This window comes from Furipterus horrens, unplaced genomic scaffold (assembly GCF_987537825.1).
Source record: "Furipterus horrens unplaced genomic scaffold, mFurHor1.1.pri manual_scaffold_4, whole genome shotgun sequence".
NCBI classification, from domain to species: Eukaryota; Metazoa; Chordata; class Mammalia; order Chiroptera; family Furipteridae; genus Furipterus; species Furipterus horrens.
The window spans coordinates 16258206-16273155 of NW_028327174.1; the positions used below are offsets into that span (position 1 = coordinate 16258206).

The 14950-nt window shown below is 42.9% G+C and overlaps 1 protein-coding gene across 1 annotated transcript in view; it reads right to left on the reverse strand.

Annotated features, from left to right (window-relative positions):
* The window catches only part of ANO4 (anoctamin 4), a 185058-nt gene that overhangs the window by 101660 nt on the left and 68448 nt on the right, over positions 1-14950 (reverse strand). Inside the window, exons 6-7 of the mRNA XM_090275360.1 lie at positions 14060-14104; positions 2815-2946 (exon numbers count right to left, since the gene is read on the reverse strand). Coding sequence (XP_090131486.1) covers positions 2815-2946; positions 14060-14104 — 177 coding nt within the window. The remainder of the gene's footprint in view (positions 1-2814; positions 2947-14059; positions 14105-14950) is intronic.

Here is a 14950-nt window from a genome sequence, read left to right on the forward strand (position 1 = left end):
TAGCCAGTGTTCGGTGAGTCTTACATATACATTTCCATTAAAGAGATGTGGTTTGTGTGGCGTGACAGTTTTCAAAGAGAATGACATCTCTCCTGCCCATAACACTCCAGACCTTGTCGAAAATTTCATCTCCCAATTGCATGATAAAACCGTCCTCTTGGATCCACTAAGGTCTGGTTCTTTGGTTTGCTTCATTCTAGCTGTCCCTTGCTTTTTCCTTAGTTCTCCTGCCTTGGAAGCTCATCTTCCACTGATCGATCACTCTTTGTTTTTAAAACAATAATGCCAAGTGTTCTCACACCTTATTCCCATTCACAGAAAACTACTTGTAGTTCTTCAAACACTCCATTCTGTTTTAGACCTTTGTTCTTCAATATATACACGATTCTCTCTTCCTGAGATATGTTTTCCCCCTTACCCACCTGGACAAGTGTTATCTTTCAAGACCCATCTCAAGCATTTTCTTGTTGTGACCAACCTTCATCTCTTAGCAACCTGCCAACAAATCTGAAGAATGGGGCACTCTGTCTTTCAAGTCACAGCATTATATAGTTTATAATTATTTATAACGGTCTTCCGTCTTTACTATGCTGGCGTCAACATTGTGTACTATTTATCTGTTTACCCTCTGTACCCAGAGAGTGCCTGACAAGAAGCAGGCACCAAACTATCGACTGTTGAATGAGTCAATTATTCAGTGAATGAACACCCGAACACACCAGAAAAGGCTTCTCATACATGTGAGAGAGGTGGCTGAATACCTACCCCACAGGCTGTCTTCTGCATTCATCATATATTTTAAAACACTTACAAAGATATGATTCCTGGCCCTAATACCAAGAGATCCTAATGGGCACGTAGGTGCTTCTGGCTTTCAGAACCCTGTTGAGAAACTTTGTTCTAAAGCAGGAACATCAGAAAAATGGAACTAGCATGAAGACAAATAGTAGGAAAACTCCCTATTCATTTACCTATATATCTGTGAAATAAAATGAAAACCTAGGTGCACATCATATATTTCATTGGTTCCTCATCCATCTATCCACTTATCCAGTTCCTCTTCCATTTATCTTTATTCCCTTTAAGCAAAGCAAACCCCCAGTGCACACACCATATACTTCATCAATTTCTCCATCTATCTGTTCAACTATCCATCCATCCCATCCTTTTTCATTTACTTGTAGCATGTCTTTGAAGTGAAACAAATCTCAGAGTATACACCATGTAATGCACCCATCCCTCCCTCCTTCCATCCAGTTATTCAGGTATCCATCCATCCATCCATCTATCCATCCATCCATCCATCCATCCATCCATCCATCCATCCATCCATCCATCTGCCTATTCATATATCTGTCCAGCCAGCTAGCCAGCAAGCACTGTGCTAGGCACTCTCTCAGCTGGGGGAGAGCAAAGGGAAAATATGAATGTGAATCAAGACTCTACTCCAGAAGAATTTAAAACCAAATAATCACTTGGGTAAGAAACTTCAAAACGCATGACAAGGGTTTCAAGTAAGAGCAGGAACATGCCAGCTTTCCTCTGTCTTTTTCTCTTAAGAGAACACCCACAGGTCCTGATGTCTGATTTAACAGGAAGTCCCTCTCAGTTCTTATTTCCCATGGAAGATTTAACCAGGATTTTGAGGCCAAGCTGTGAGTTTCCTGTCTTTTTCAATGACCCATTTAAGTGTTCACACACTGTGGCTGGTGGCCTCAGCCTGACCTGTGGGACCCAGGATTGGGTTATTTCAGAGGCTTACTGAATTGCTTCCCTTGCAGTATGCGTTATCTGTTTTGATGCACAACATCTCCTTTAACTGTTCTCCTCTCCTTTGCTCTCTAGAAGTCTAGAGACGTTAATTAATTTTCTGTCACTAAGACGTGCCCCCACCTTGTGCTCTCTGCAACCTAACAACTGCCATCTGGTTAAATTTTTTTCTCCAAGTCAGCAATCTTATTTAAAAAAAAAAATTGGTCACCTCTTCCCTCACACTAGGTAAGTAATTTTTACTGAGGCTGTCTCTCTGGCTGGAGCAGGGAGAGCCAGGAACCCCTGAAGTCTGGCTGAGAGAGAGGCTGGGCTGACTTGGTTTATCCCCCCCCCTCCCTTAAGAGGCTGTTTTTGCCTAGCTGTTTACCATCTTTGGCATGCTTTCCTCTCCCACCACCAACCCTGCCATCTGGCCACGATTTCTTGTCATCTCAGCAGCTTCGGAATCAATTCTCTGTGACTTTTGTAAGTCCTCAAAGGCTCCATTACTTAGCCAATTTCTCCCCCTATGTCAAAAGTGATAATTTATTGTTCAGAGACTGTCTGATAGATGAGCCGGGAAGCCAGCTGCTAGGTAATATGGCTTTTCCTGGTGCAATTTAGTTGCTGAAGAAAAGGGAACTGAGACATGAACGAAGAGTTACAACTAACAAACCAACAAACTCCTTTCCAGCAGGAAAAAAAGGTGTAGACTAGCTGGGTGCCGATGAGCATGCAGGGGGCTCTGAGCACCCGGGATGGGCAGAGCCACAAGGCAGGAGTCTGGGTCTCTCTGCATTACCATGCAGAAGGTCGTTCACTTAACACACATGTGCACGAGTCTTCTATCGTGTTAAGTCACTGAGATGTAGGGATTGTTTGTTAGACCAATCTGCTTACCCTGACTAACATAAAAGGGATACGAACAGTCACAGGACTCTCAAGGGAGGAAGGCGCTATATTGTCCCTTGCACACGCCAAGGAGTCTGAGGTGTGCAGAAGAAGGCTCTCCCACAGTGGCCTGTCCTTGGTAAGACAAGGTCTTTCCCCAGAAACACTCACTGATGGATCCTTTGCTGGCTGAAAGGGGCAGTGTAGCAGTCATTCTCCTCCAGGTCTGGCAGTGTCTCCTTGTCCAGCCTCATTGGCTTCTTAGGTAACCATCTCCGAAACCTGCTTATTTGTTTATCGATCCTGTGGTACATGAAAGGCAAGACCAAAGAGTACAGAATGTCAGCGTTATACTGAAACACAGGTGGAAGTCTCCCCGGGGCCATAGTTACGTCACCACGCACTCTGGGCACTCTCCCTGCGTACCTGAAACATGCTCCCCAACTTTACAGACAGAAAGAGGGAAGCCACAACTCCTGTCATCTTTTTGATTTCACCAAGGGGCCTCAATGTCTATGAGATTGCTCCCATGCATGATGCCAAGGAAGGAGCAGAGAGTCACAACAAGACTGGAGGCTCTAGAAAGGAAGGTGACAGTTCCTCAAGCAAAGCAGTAGAGGCCTGAACTTCCTCTATTCTGCAGGGTCTAGAAACACATTCTGTGCTTGGAAAATGTCTTCATCTTCCCTTGAGTAGGGAAGAGCTCTAGCCATAGTTAATTTCAGGTGTGGGGTGGGGGGGGGGGCTGACAGCACACCCAGTAGGGGGACTGTGCAGGCAGCTCTGTGACATGGTTCGCTTCCTGTCTCTCACCCCTTCCCCAAACCCTCTCAGCAGACAGCAGGCTCCTTCCTTTTCACTTCTCTTATTCTAAATTGACCGCAAGGTCCTCATGCTGCTGGGGCGCCTTGACACACATGTATTCTGGCCACAGCACACATGATGTAAAGACAAGGAGGACAAAAGTGCCTTAAAGGTGGTTTTCAAGTCACGGTTTCCCACTGGCTACGTCCCATCCCCTCCAACTTCTGCTGATGAAAACATCTGGCTTCCAAGAGACCAGGTTCTCAATCACTTACAGCACCCACCAGCGGGGGCAAAACCACAGCAGACTTGAAAATGATTATGCTTCCTCGGGTATCTATACCGCAGAGTAGGTTTATTCTCCCCCAAAGCACGTATCAAATAGCACCTCTGTGAGGTAGACTGAACAGGTACCATACTCATTTTACACATTACAGAAGAGGTCCATGGTGGAGAGGAGGGGTCATTCAGCCCCTAACACCCAGCCAGTGAATAAAGCCAGGGCCAGAATGCAGATTTTGGATTCCTGATTTTAGGGATCACCCCATCAAAGTAGCTGATAATAGAACTCATCACATAGCCACATAAAGGCTACAGAAGGGACAGATCCCTCTAGAGAAGAAAATATCTAAATGCCTTCTAAGTCTGTTCACTGAAAGCACATGGAACCTGGACGTGTTTTACTTCTTTTCTAATTTTTAAAAATATTTATGCAGCAATTTATCCTTTTCAGTGAAATTCCCAACTGAAAAAAATTATTTTTATATTAACAATTAACTCCAGAATAAAAAATAATAGCAAACTCTTTCTTTTACCATCTCTTTTATTCTCAGCCTTGCTCCGGCCCCGCCTGACCACCACTCCGCATGCCAGCTGTCCTTTTTTCACAACCCCTATACATTCGAACTGGAAAGAACCCCTCAGCTTCTCTAGGCCCCTCCTCTCAAAAGAGGACCTGTCCCCACCACATACACACACGGAAGTAAAGATCCAACCCAGGGTCACATAGTCAGAAAAGACCAGCAGATTGGAAAGGCCTCAAGCCCTCAAAATGGAAGAAAGTTCCCATTGCCTCCACCCTCCATCCTCCTGGTCCTCTCCCCTCGCTATTAAAAGATACTTAAAATATAGTGAATGATGAGTTTCAGAGAAGCAGGATGACAGTGACTGAGGACGTGGGGCTGGACTGCCTAGATTCAAATCCGGGCTCTGTAAATATTGGCGGCGTGATCTTGGGCAAGTTATTTAACTTTGCTGTGTACCCGTTTCCTTATCTGTAAAATGGGCATGGTAATGACAAATTCACAGGGTTGTGATGATTAACTGATATGTACATAAAGTCTCTAGAACAGTGGCTGGTGTACAATGAGCTATTATATTGGCTATTATTACTATCTTTTTTTTTTCTTTTCAAAAATAAGAATTTGAGCCATTAGCTTGCCTCTTCACTTTGTCTTTTTTCTTTTCAAAGTTACTTGTGCTTCATCAGCATCTATCACTTGTCCAAGTTCCATTATTTAGTCCTTGAACGAAATTATAAATCAGATTTCCTGATCTAAGCTGGTGGCTTTCCCCACGCCCTTCGGCTTTATTTTGTCTGATTGCCTTAAAAGTCATTCAAGAAAGAGGACATTGTATGGTGATGGATGGGAACGAGACTTAGGACAATGATCCTCTTGTAATGTATACAAACGTCAAGTTATAATGCTGTACACCTGAAACTAATATGTTATATACAAATTTTATCTCAATAAAAAAAGAGGACATGGCTCAGAGGACTTCCATAATAGGGTTTTTACCTCCCACACATCTTCATTCGGCAGCACTGATCGGATTACACTGTGCAAACTCACACTCTCACGGACTCTGGGCTCTGTGTGCAATGACTGTGAACGAAATGCAGCTGGGTACAGCACTCAGCGTGGAGAGCGACAAATATAGCTGGGAAAAGTCAGGCACACTCTACAGGAATGAAATGGCAGCTTTCAACAGCCAACTTGGAGCACCACACTTTAACTAAAATGTGGGGATGGTGAAGATAGAGTAAACCAAGGAAATGAGAATGATTAATAAATTGAAAAATGAGGAGCAAAATGGGGAAGCTGCTTGGCATTGTGGAAAGAAGCTGGGATCTGTGATGGCGATGTCTAAATCTGGGCCTGTTGCTTATGTGCTGTGTGTCCTTCCACAAATCATTCACCTTTTGGAGCCTTCTTTGTCAAGGGTTTTTAAATGGGATCATCATTATCATCATTATCACCATCATGACCTTCCAGGCTGTTAGGAGCTTTATAAAAGATGATGTGTAAGAAATGCTTAGGAGAAGCTACCAGGGAGATAGCAGTGTTATTAAAAACTTCTTGAGGACTGTGGAGGCTAATGTAAAAGTGATGGAAAACCAAGGAACTGGGCTTTTAAATACTACAGTGGAAGAAAGATATTCAAAAGGTATCTTAAAAGATTAAAGCCACTGAGACACTAACTGGGGTTTGGGGCTGTGGTTTGACCTTCGCTGCGGCAGCCTGAACAGGAGCAGGAAGACCAAGCATGGATTGTCCACGTGCCATCACGCATGCTGGTCCACGCTGTGTCCTCTTCACAAGGACAGAAACAAGTAATCAAACATGGGTCAGCAGTTGGCGCTCTTTTCTGGTTGGCAGAATGTACCCCCAAAGATGTGTGTACCCTAATCCTTAGAACCTGGGACATGGCAAAGGGGACTTTGCAGATGGGAGTAAGGTTACAGACCTAAAAACAGGGAAAGCATCTGGATTACTCAGAAGGACCCAATCTAATCCATGAGTCCTTTAAAAGCAAAGAACTTTCTCCAGCTAGAGACAAAAGAAATGAGGCAAAATGAGAGATTCAAAGTGTGAGAAGAACTCAACTGGCCATTTTGGCTTTGAAGATGAAGAGGGCCAGGCGGGCAGGCAGCCAGAAGCAGAGAATGACCTTTGTCTCTGAGCCATAAAGAAACAAGAGTCCTACAACTGCACGGAACTGAATCATGCCAATGACCTAGATGGAGTCTGGAAAGAAATTCTGACCACCACCTTGATTTCAGCCTTGGGAGCTGAGCAGAGAAACCAGTTAAGCCACCACCCCCTGGAATTCTGACTCGCAGAATTGTGAGGTAATACATTTGTGTTGTTTTAACACAGCTAAGTTTGCAGGACTGTGTTATGACAGCCAATAGGAAACTAATACACCTCCTATAACAGTCTTGGTGTGACCTTCCCCCTGAGCCATGGCCATGGCTTGTCTGGCTCCCAATGCTGGGGCTGACGTTCCACATGCTGCCCCCACCTGCCAGGCAGGTGGCCCTGGGAACAAGGGTCTGTCTCTCTGTGGCTGGAGGACAGTTGGCTGTACTTCTGCAAACACACTCCCGTCCCCAAACTGCACCACTCAGATATCATTGAGGCTCCCCTTCTACCATGCTAAGAAGAAACACAAAAGTGCAAAAGCCACAGGGCTGGAAAGTGTGATACTTAAGTTAGGCTACCTATTCTGTCAGTGTGGCCTGGGGCAAGCCTTTTATCCTCACTGAGCCTTAGTATCCCCCTCAGTTGCTCTTTAGATACTACACATTGCTTGTGACTTTTTTTTGGGGGGGGTCTCCCCCCTAAAAATGGAATTATCTTCTGGAGGGCAGGCCCCTTGTAGTACAGGCTTCCCCTGCTAGGTGAGTGTTCTAGGAACCCATCTGTATCAGTGTGCCAGCTGGTGGTGTTGTGAGAGGCTGCATTCAGCTTCAGGGTTTTGTTTGTTTGTTTGTTTATTCGTTTGAAGACTCTTTCAACATGTTTGCCCATTTCATGATGGGTGATTTACAAGCACACCTGCCCACACTGCACTGAGTGATCAGCAGTTTTTGACTAAAAATGGCCTGAACCCATCCCCCACCCTCCCTAATCACCCAATCTCACCCTGAGTGACCATTTTTGTTTCCCCCAATAAAAAGTCCTCAAAGGGAAACATTTTGCCAATGTGGAAGAGGTGAAACAGAAAATCAACAAGTTCAAAACTGTTCTGAGCAACAGAAAAAGTCTCGAAAGGTGTATTGCATCAGATGGAGAATACTTTGAAGGTGACTGAAGTACTATCTAGAATGAAGAAAGTGATGACAATGAACTTTTATGCAGAGAGTTCCTAATGGGATTTCTAGCACTAGGGTTCTTACTCGTATACTCTGAGGTCTGTGCTTACATCTCACACCTACTAAACTTCCCTAAATAGGCAGCCCTGAAATGCACTTAAGTAAAAATTGAGAAACTGACCATGCAGGAAGCATCCCAACTTGCCTCTTCAGTATAGGAATGGGGCTTGCTTAATAAAGTCCCCACTGATAGGGAAAAGAAAACATATTGGCGTAATGATTTAGCATTGATGTGGTTGACTCATTGTCATTTTGTTCCATTTCTGCCACTTGCTACGCAAAAGCCCTTGCAGACTACACAGGCAAATCAATAAAGAGAAGATGGATCATCTACTTGGGCATTTCTGGCCTTAACTTGTCAAGTTAACATCTGAACTGAAAGGTGAGAACTTTTAGAGAAAAGCTGTGATAAGTTCAGGTGCTGGCTTATGGCAGCTGAAGTTCTGGGTAGCTGAAAATAGCTGGTAGCACGAGATAAGCAAATGGGCACGGACTTGCCCCCAGCAGTGCTGTGTCCCCCCAAGGCATGCCTTGGAAATGTTCTGTGGGAACCTCTCTGGCCCTCGGTTCCCTCAGCTGTAAAGGGGAGGGGAGTCTACTAACCCTAGGAGTAGTGATGATTCCAGAAAAGGCCACATGCAAAGGACTTCACTACCCCCATGCTAACCTATCAGTAGGCCTTTATAAATTACCTACTATGTGCAGAGCCCCAACCTGGATGCTGTGGGTGTACCCCAAAGAAACAGAGCACAAAGGCCCTCCCCTTGAGCCACTAACCACCCAGGAGGGAGTTGATACTAATGACAACTTAATTAGGTTGAATGAACTAGAACAGGTGACTGCAGGGACACCTGCTTTTCCCCAGACCAAATATGATAATAATAGCATCACGTTTCGAACAGTTAGATTACATTTTCAGGGATGATATGCCTAGAGGGAACATACGGGTGAGTTCTTTTTTCTTCCTCCCTTCTTCATCTTCTTTTTTTCTTTTTACAAATGAAGACTTTACACACAGCCCTACACTGCAGTTATTGAAGCCTTCCTGGACTGATAACAGGGAGATACCAGCAGGCTTGGATTTCTTTTTCCTCTTCTTAGAGCCAATTCCCTTGTATTTACAGCCTCTCCCTGGATAGAAGTTAGGGATCTTTGGAAGTTAATATGATTCTTTTTAGGTCACGAGGCTACTAATTGGAGCACAACCTAAATACCTTAAAGAAGAGTACATAGGCTTTGGAACATTTACGTATATTAATTTTTTAAAACGGGGATGGAAATATACAAGCCATTTTGTCCTGCCTGCATACTCATCTGACAAGATTACAACTGTGCTGAATGGATAATGCAGTAGGGTCCAGCATTCATTCTGCCAACGGATGCACAGAACAACCATAGGCAGGATGTCTCTGGGGAAGTGGAGGGAAAAGGAGTGAGTAGTAATGAGACTTCAGCTATAAGCTGCCCACACCATCAGATTTGTTACTTTGCAATCACTCTTTTATAGACTACATTTGTGCTATTTGGTAAAGGCAAAAATTGTAGGGCACAAGAAAGATGATAAATTCCCTTTGTTTATTGGAGAGGTAACTTACAATGCCTATTAAGTCTGCCCGAAGATAAGTCAAAGCAGCATTTAATAAACCAAGTACTCCAAAAAAAATATGTCTGAACTATATGAGTATGCTTTATGGGATATTGGTGAAAATATACTTCATTTCAGAAACTTTTTAATGGTATCAGTTCTTTTATTCTTAAAGGAGACAGGTTTATTTCAGGGATCTTTTCATGAATTAATGAAATGAAATATTCATATGGATGAAACTAAAAGCTAAATTAAGTGCCCATATTTGGTATGCCACAAGGACTTGAAACTATTGGAAATCAATGTTGTATTACAGCTGTATGGCCGGAACAGCAAATTGTACATGCGCCTTTCAGTTTGTAATATCAGACCTGGCTACAAAGAGACAGAGACTCTTCATCATCTAAATCAGCCTGTTCTGGGGTGGAAGCAAGAGTTCAAGTACACACAAAATGTTTTGACAAACTGCATTTTACAATTTACACCAGACATTGGGCTTCACAAAGTTCCACCACCACAGTGATAATCAAAACTTAACTTATCCTAAGAGGCTATTCTGAATCAAAGTGTCATGCCAGTGTAGTCACATGATCCCCCACCCCCAGAATCTTCTAGCGCCTTTAAATACCTAAATTTGTCTATGGTGGTCATTTATGCACTCAAAGTAGCATCAACTTTTTCAGGCCAGAGATTAATGTTGATAAGAAGTTATTCTTCCAGTTCAAGAAAGAAGGACTTTCCAAGCTCTTATTCACTCAAAACTTCTTCTCTACACACATGGAGAATATATGATTGGACATGTGTCCTCTGCTTCTCTCCTCTCAGCTCCTGTTATAAATCCCATCCTCTCTTTTTCCTTTCCTCTGCCACAAAACTCATCAAGATAGCAGTAACCCTCAAGGCTTCTAATTCATCAGAACTTCATCTGTTCTGTACCAGCTGTCATTGGATTTCCATTACCTTCCACTCAGAGGTCACCAGTCTAAAAATCTCATCCTAGACCAGCAACAAGAGCATCAGTTGGGGTCTTGATAGAGATGCACATTATTGAGCCTCACCTTAGAGACCCTGGGAATGGGCCCAGTGATCTGAGTATGAAAAATCCCTGCCAATGATCCTGATGCATGCTAACACTTGAGAACCAACACTCCATGGAGATTGCTAGCATGGTAGTTACCATGTTTACCGAACACTGGTTCTCAGATCTTATCTTTCATCGGTAGCTGGAGAACAGCCATTCTTATGGAAACTCATTCCTGACACTGCCCCCCCTTAGTTCTCCTCCTACTTTCTACATTGTTCCTTTTTATCCTCTTCCCATTTCTTCCTGTCTTCTTAATGCCGATTTTCCAAGGAATGGCCACTGGTCCTCTCCTCCTCTCTCTCCACATCCTGCCCTGGGAAATTCTATCCGCTCCCCTGGCTAAAGTCATTACATCTATGCCTTTGACCTCAAATGGTATTCTCTAGCTATGGCTGTTTGCCATCAGTTCCAAAGGCCTCAGAACACTGACATCTCAAAACCCTAGTATGAGCCATAATACAGAATTACTCAAATGCAAACTATCATCTTTACCATGCCCGTAACTCATCTGCACGTCCACTCTTTTACCTCCAACAACATTTTCCCAGTCCCTTAGGTATGGAATTCTCTTTCTTTTCCCAACTCCCAATTTCCAAATACCTGCTAAGTGCTAAGTCCTTGTGGCCTATAATCACACTATTTCTCATATACTTTGCCTTTTTTGCTCTGTAGATTATTTGTTGTCTACTCAGAAGGCAGAGCTACAGCAAAAGAGAGGAGATTATGGAGGTACTTCCTAACAGTCAGAGGTGCCCAGAGATGTGGAATTCCCTGTCTTCAGAGATAACCAAACCTGGGCTGGCTGACCGTATAGTTGACGTTCAACTATCTGCTAAGTGGTTGGATTTGATGACACTTGATATCCTTTCCAACCTTGAGATAACATGGTTCCTTTATCACCATTTTCTTTCAAGCCCTCATTGCCCAGAGAGTTAGCACATGTTTCAGTCCTAACTCTGTCTGACTTTAGGCCATTGTGGTCTTTCTATTTTTCTTTTACTTGTGCCCTTCTTTTTCCCCACTCCAATCTTCACACATGTGTATGGAGACTCATTCATTCACTCATTCCACCTACTATGTGCTAGGTGCTGGAAATAGAGAGTTGGATGAGCCATCCTTGCCTTCACATACCACCGGGTGGAAAGATGGGCATCTGTGTAGATTGTAGCACAAGCTGATGGAGGCATAGGGTGCCAATGGGAGAACTGAGAAAAGGCATCATCTATCCTGGTCAAAAGGCCCAATCACGTAGACTGAGCTTTGAGGACTGAGTGGACATTACCTTGGCAAACAAGATGGGAAAGAAACTTTCAAAAGGACCACTAAATGCAAAGGCACATAAACCCAAGTAAATACAATGTGTGTGTAGAAGCCATAAGTGGCTCAACATGGATGTGGCACAAAGGGTTATCGGAGGGGTGGGAGGGGTGGGAGGGGTGAAGACTATTTATAAAGGCTGTGTTTTAAGCTGAAGATTTTTAGCTTTATGTTATTTTCCCACTATGGCGAAGCCAACAAGTGACATGATCAGACTTGCTACTTAGGGAGATGATGAGAGGAGAGTTTGCAAGGGGGTCAGAACAGAGGAGGAAGATAAATTGATGTAAAATGCGCCAGAGGCTATGAGAGCTCAGCTAAGGCAATGCAGTGGGGATGGGAGTAACATATGGATTCAAAGGTATTTGGGGGGGGGGGGCAGTATCTGTAGAACCTGAGACACTGATTACAGGAGGAGGGAAATCATCCAGAATGACCCTTGGGGTTTAAATTAGGTTACTGTGCAGGTGGGTGGTGGAGAAGGCTTGCCTAGGGGAGATAAATGGAGAAAATGACAGAATAAGAATCAGGACTAGCCGCTGGGGGTAAAAGAATGGAGTGAGGAGAGAGTGCAGAAGCAGAAAGGGATGGGAGGTATACAAAGACCTAAGGTTATTATTATAAATACTACATATAATAATCATTGATGCCACGTACTGAAGATCTACTACACCCTAGACACCGAACCTCACATCAGCCCTACATGGTGGGAATTAGTATTCTCATTTTATAAATGTGGGAAATTTAGGCTCAAAGATGTGAAGAAACTTGCCCGAAGTCATCCGGGGCTGATTTAAAGATATGTTTTACATTTAATATTTAATGAAGGCTACTTGGCCAATTTGGGTAAGAGTAAGCAATCTCCCCACTCCCTATTCATTTAAGCATCTGGAATGTATTGCATTTAACAGACTGAGTTCCAATGGTATGTACAGGTAATATGTTTCCACTGTGCCATGAAAGTTGTGAGAATCTTCTCTTGTGCTTTCTTCAGGTTTTACTTAATTTGGGTTTTAATTCACTTCATCCACAGTCAGGCAAATGCTTCATCTAATGAGAGAGTGGAGATGGGTCTATCATACTGGCCAGTGGTTTGCAAAGCAAGTTTCCAGAACCAGCAGCATCAGCCTCACTTGAGAACCTGATGGAAATGAAAATTCTCCAGCCTCCCAGGAGGCCTACGGAGCCAGGAACTCAGGGAACGAGGCCCAGATCCTCCAGGGGATTCTGAGGCGGGCTGAAGTTTGAGGACTACTGATACAGGCTTCCGTGTTGCATCAGGCTTTTACAGATTGTGTGTGTTAGGTGACAAGGGACACATCGGCATTGCAGTGAATTCAAAGGCGGTGGCTCTTGCCTACTGAAAGAACTGCTGATAAGCCTGCTGCCCGGGGACATCCTGGGAAACCGCATTTCATTTCTTTGGATGCCTGTGCTCACACCATACTTTGTTCAGTGTATGTGCCACTGAGTGGCCCCACTGAAATGATCAATCGCTCTGCCTTATCACTCTGCAGAGCACAAACAGGGTGAACTTGAATCCTAAGTCCGACAGAACTGAAATAAGTAGAGGACTTTCAGAGAAATGTAGTGGTTTCCAAGATTAAGCATCAGCTTAGCTCAGGGTGAATGGTCACATAAGGCCAATTAAAAATTTGCAATTAGATGGCCAATAATCATAACAGACTCAAAGTATCAGAGAAAAACACTTTGTAAGGTACTGGATTGTCTAAGCACTATGCTGTATGCCTGAAACTAATACAAAATGATATTGAATGTAGAATGTAATTAAACATTTTTTTTAATTAAAAGAAAATAAAAAACAGAGTTAAAAAAGCATCATGAATGCTTCCCTTTCCTCCCTGGCTTCTCAATAAACAGAAAGAAACAAAGTTTGGAAAGATACATGGTACAGTAAAGGCAATCTTCATCCAGTGGATTCTGTTGTTTTTTGTTTTTTTGTTTTTGGTGGTAAGGTAATACATCTACGTACTTTATTAACAAAATATTGCCAACATAGGAGGCCCCCACTCATGAGGGAACCAGCAGCCATCAGCTTTCCAAGAGGGTGACTATCTGCACTTCAAAATTTCAAATCACATATATAGTGGAGAGAGGAATTTGTGGGGGGAAAAAAATGTTCAGGCCAAAGATGCTCTAAACAGCTGGGATGTTTGGCAATTTATCTAATAGCATGGGCGTAAACAAACAAACAAAAACATAGCCCCAACACCCCTGCACATGAACTGTAGCCTCCCAAGTGTGGACAACTCAGAGGGAATGCTCTGAGAGGGACATTTCATCTCTCTTTTTTTTTTTCAGACTAAGCTGAAATAGCTATTTTTGTAATGTGCATAGTAGCCAGTTTTCCTACATGACAAAGGCCCCGCTTGTATTCTTTGTCATTGTTGGAGCACACAAGGCAACAGATCAGACAAACACTACCATGACAGAGCATGCTACTAACCTGCTCATGAACTTGTACCGGCGGGGCAGGTAATAGATTTTTCTCCTGGAAGAACAGCAAAAATGAAGCCAGTCGAGAAGAAAACCCATCGTCAGTTACAGTTTGAACTAGCAAGGAAGGAAAGGAGATTGAAGATAGAAGCCTGTAAGAGGTGAAGAAGAAAAAACTAAAAAGAGATTAACAGTGAGGAATGTAGTGGGAACATAGGGCATGCGTTTCTGAGTCATGAAATTTTACGAAACATTTTCCATTGATATTCCTCTCTCTCCTCATTATCATATATATATATATATATATATATTTTTTTTTTATTTTTATTTATTTATTTATTTTTTTAATGGCTGTCACTGATCTACAAAACCTGTACAGGGCAATGATTTGGAGAAATTGGTATTTGTATGAATTAAGTGAGATCTCCTTTCTTCTCAGGGATGCAGAGATGGGCTGCCAGCCTGCTGTCAATGTATATAACTTAATGGAACACTATTATACTAATTTTTATATAGCACTTTAAGTTTACAGAATCCTTCTCTCATTTGATGTTAAGAAGGGGTAATAGAAAAATAGATATTTTACAACCAGAATGGGAAAAACACTAACTAGTCAGCCTCAACACCCAGCTGGAAATAACCACACTAGGACATGCTGCCTAACCAGTGGCCCTGGTTATAGGTGAGTTAACAATGTATATAAATAAAATCCTTGGTTTCTTAGACTTCCTTTGCAACATTTTAAATACAAAAGTAAATCCAAAGATTAGAACAATGTTTATCTCAATTCCTTTGAGAATTCTGCCTCGAGGCAAATAGATGCTAGAAGTCCAAGCCTCTATTTTGACTTAATATTAGAATATAATGGCCAACAAAGAAAATCATATACACCAGGGAGATA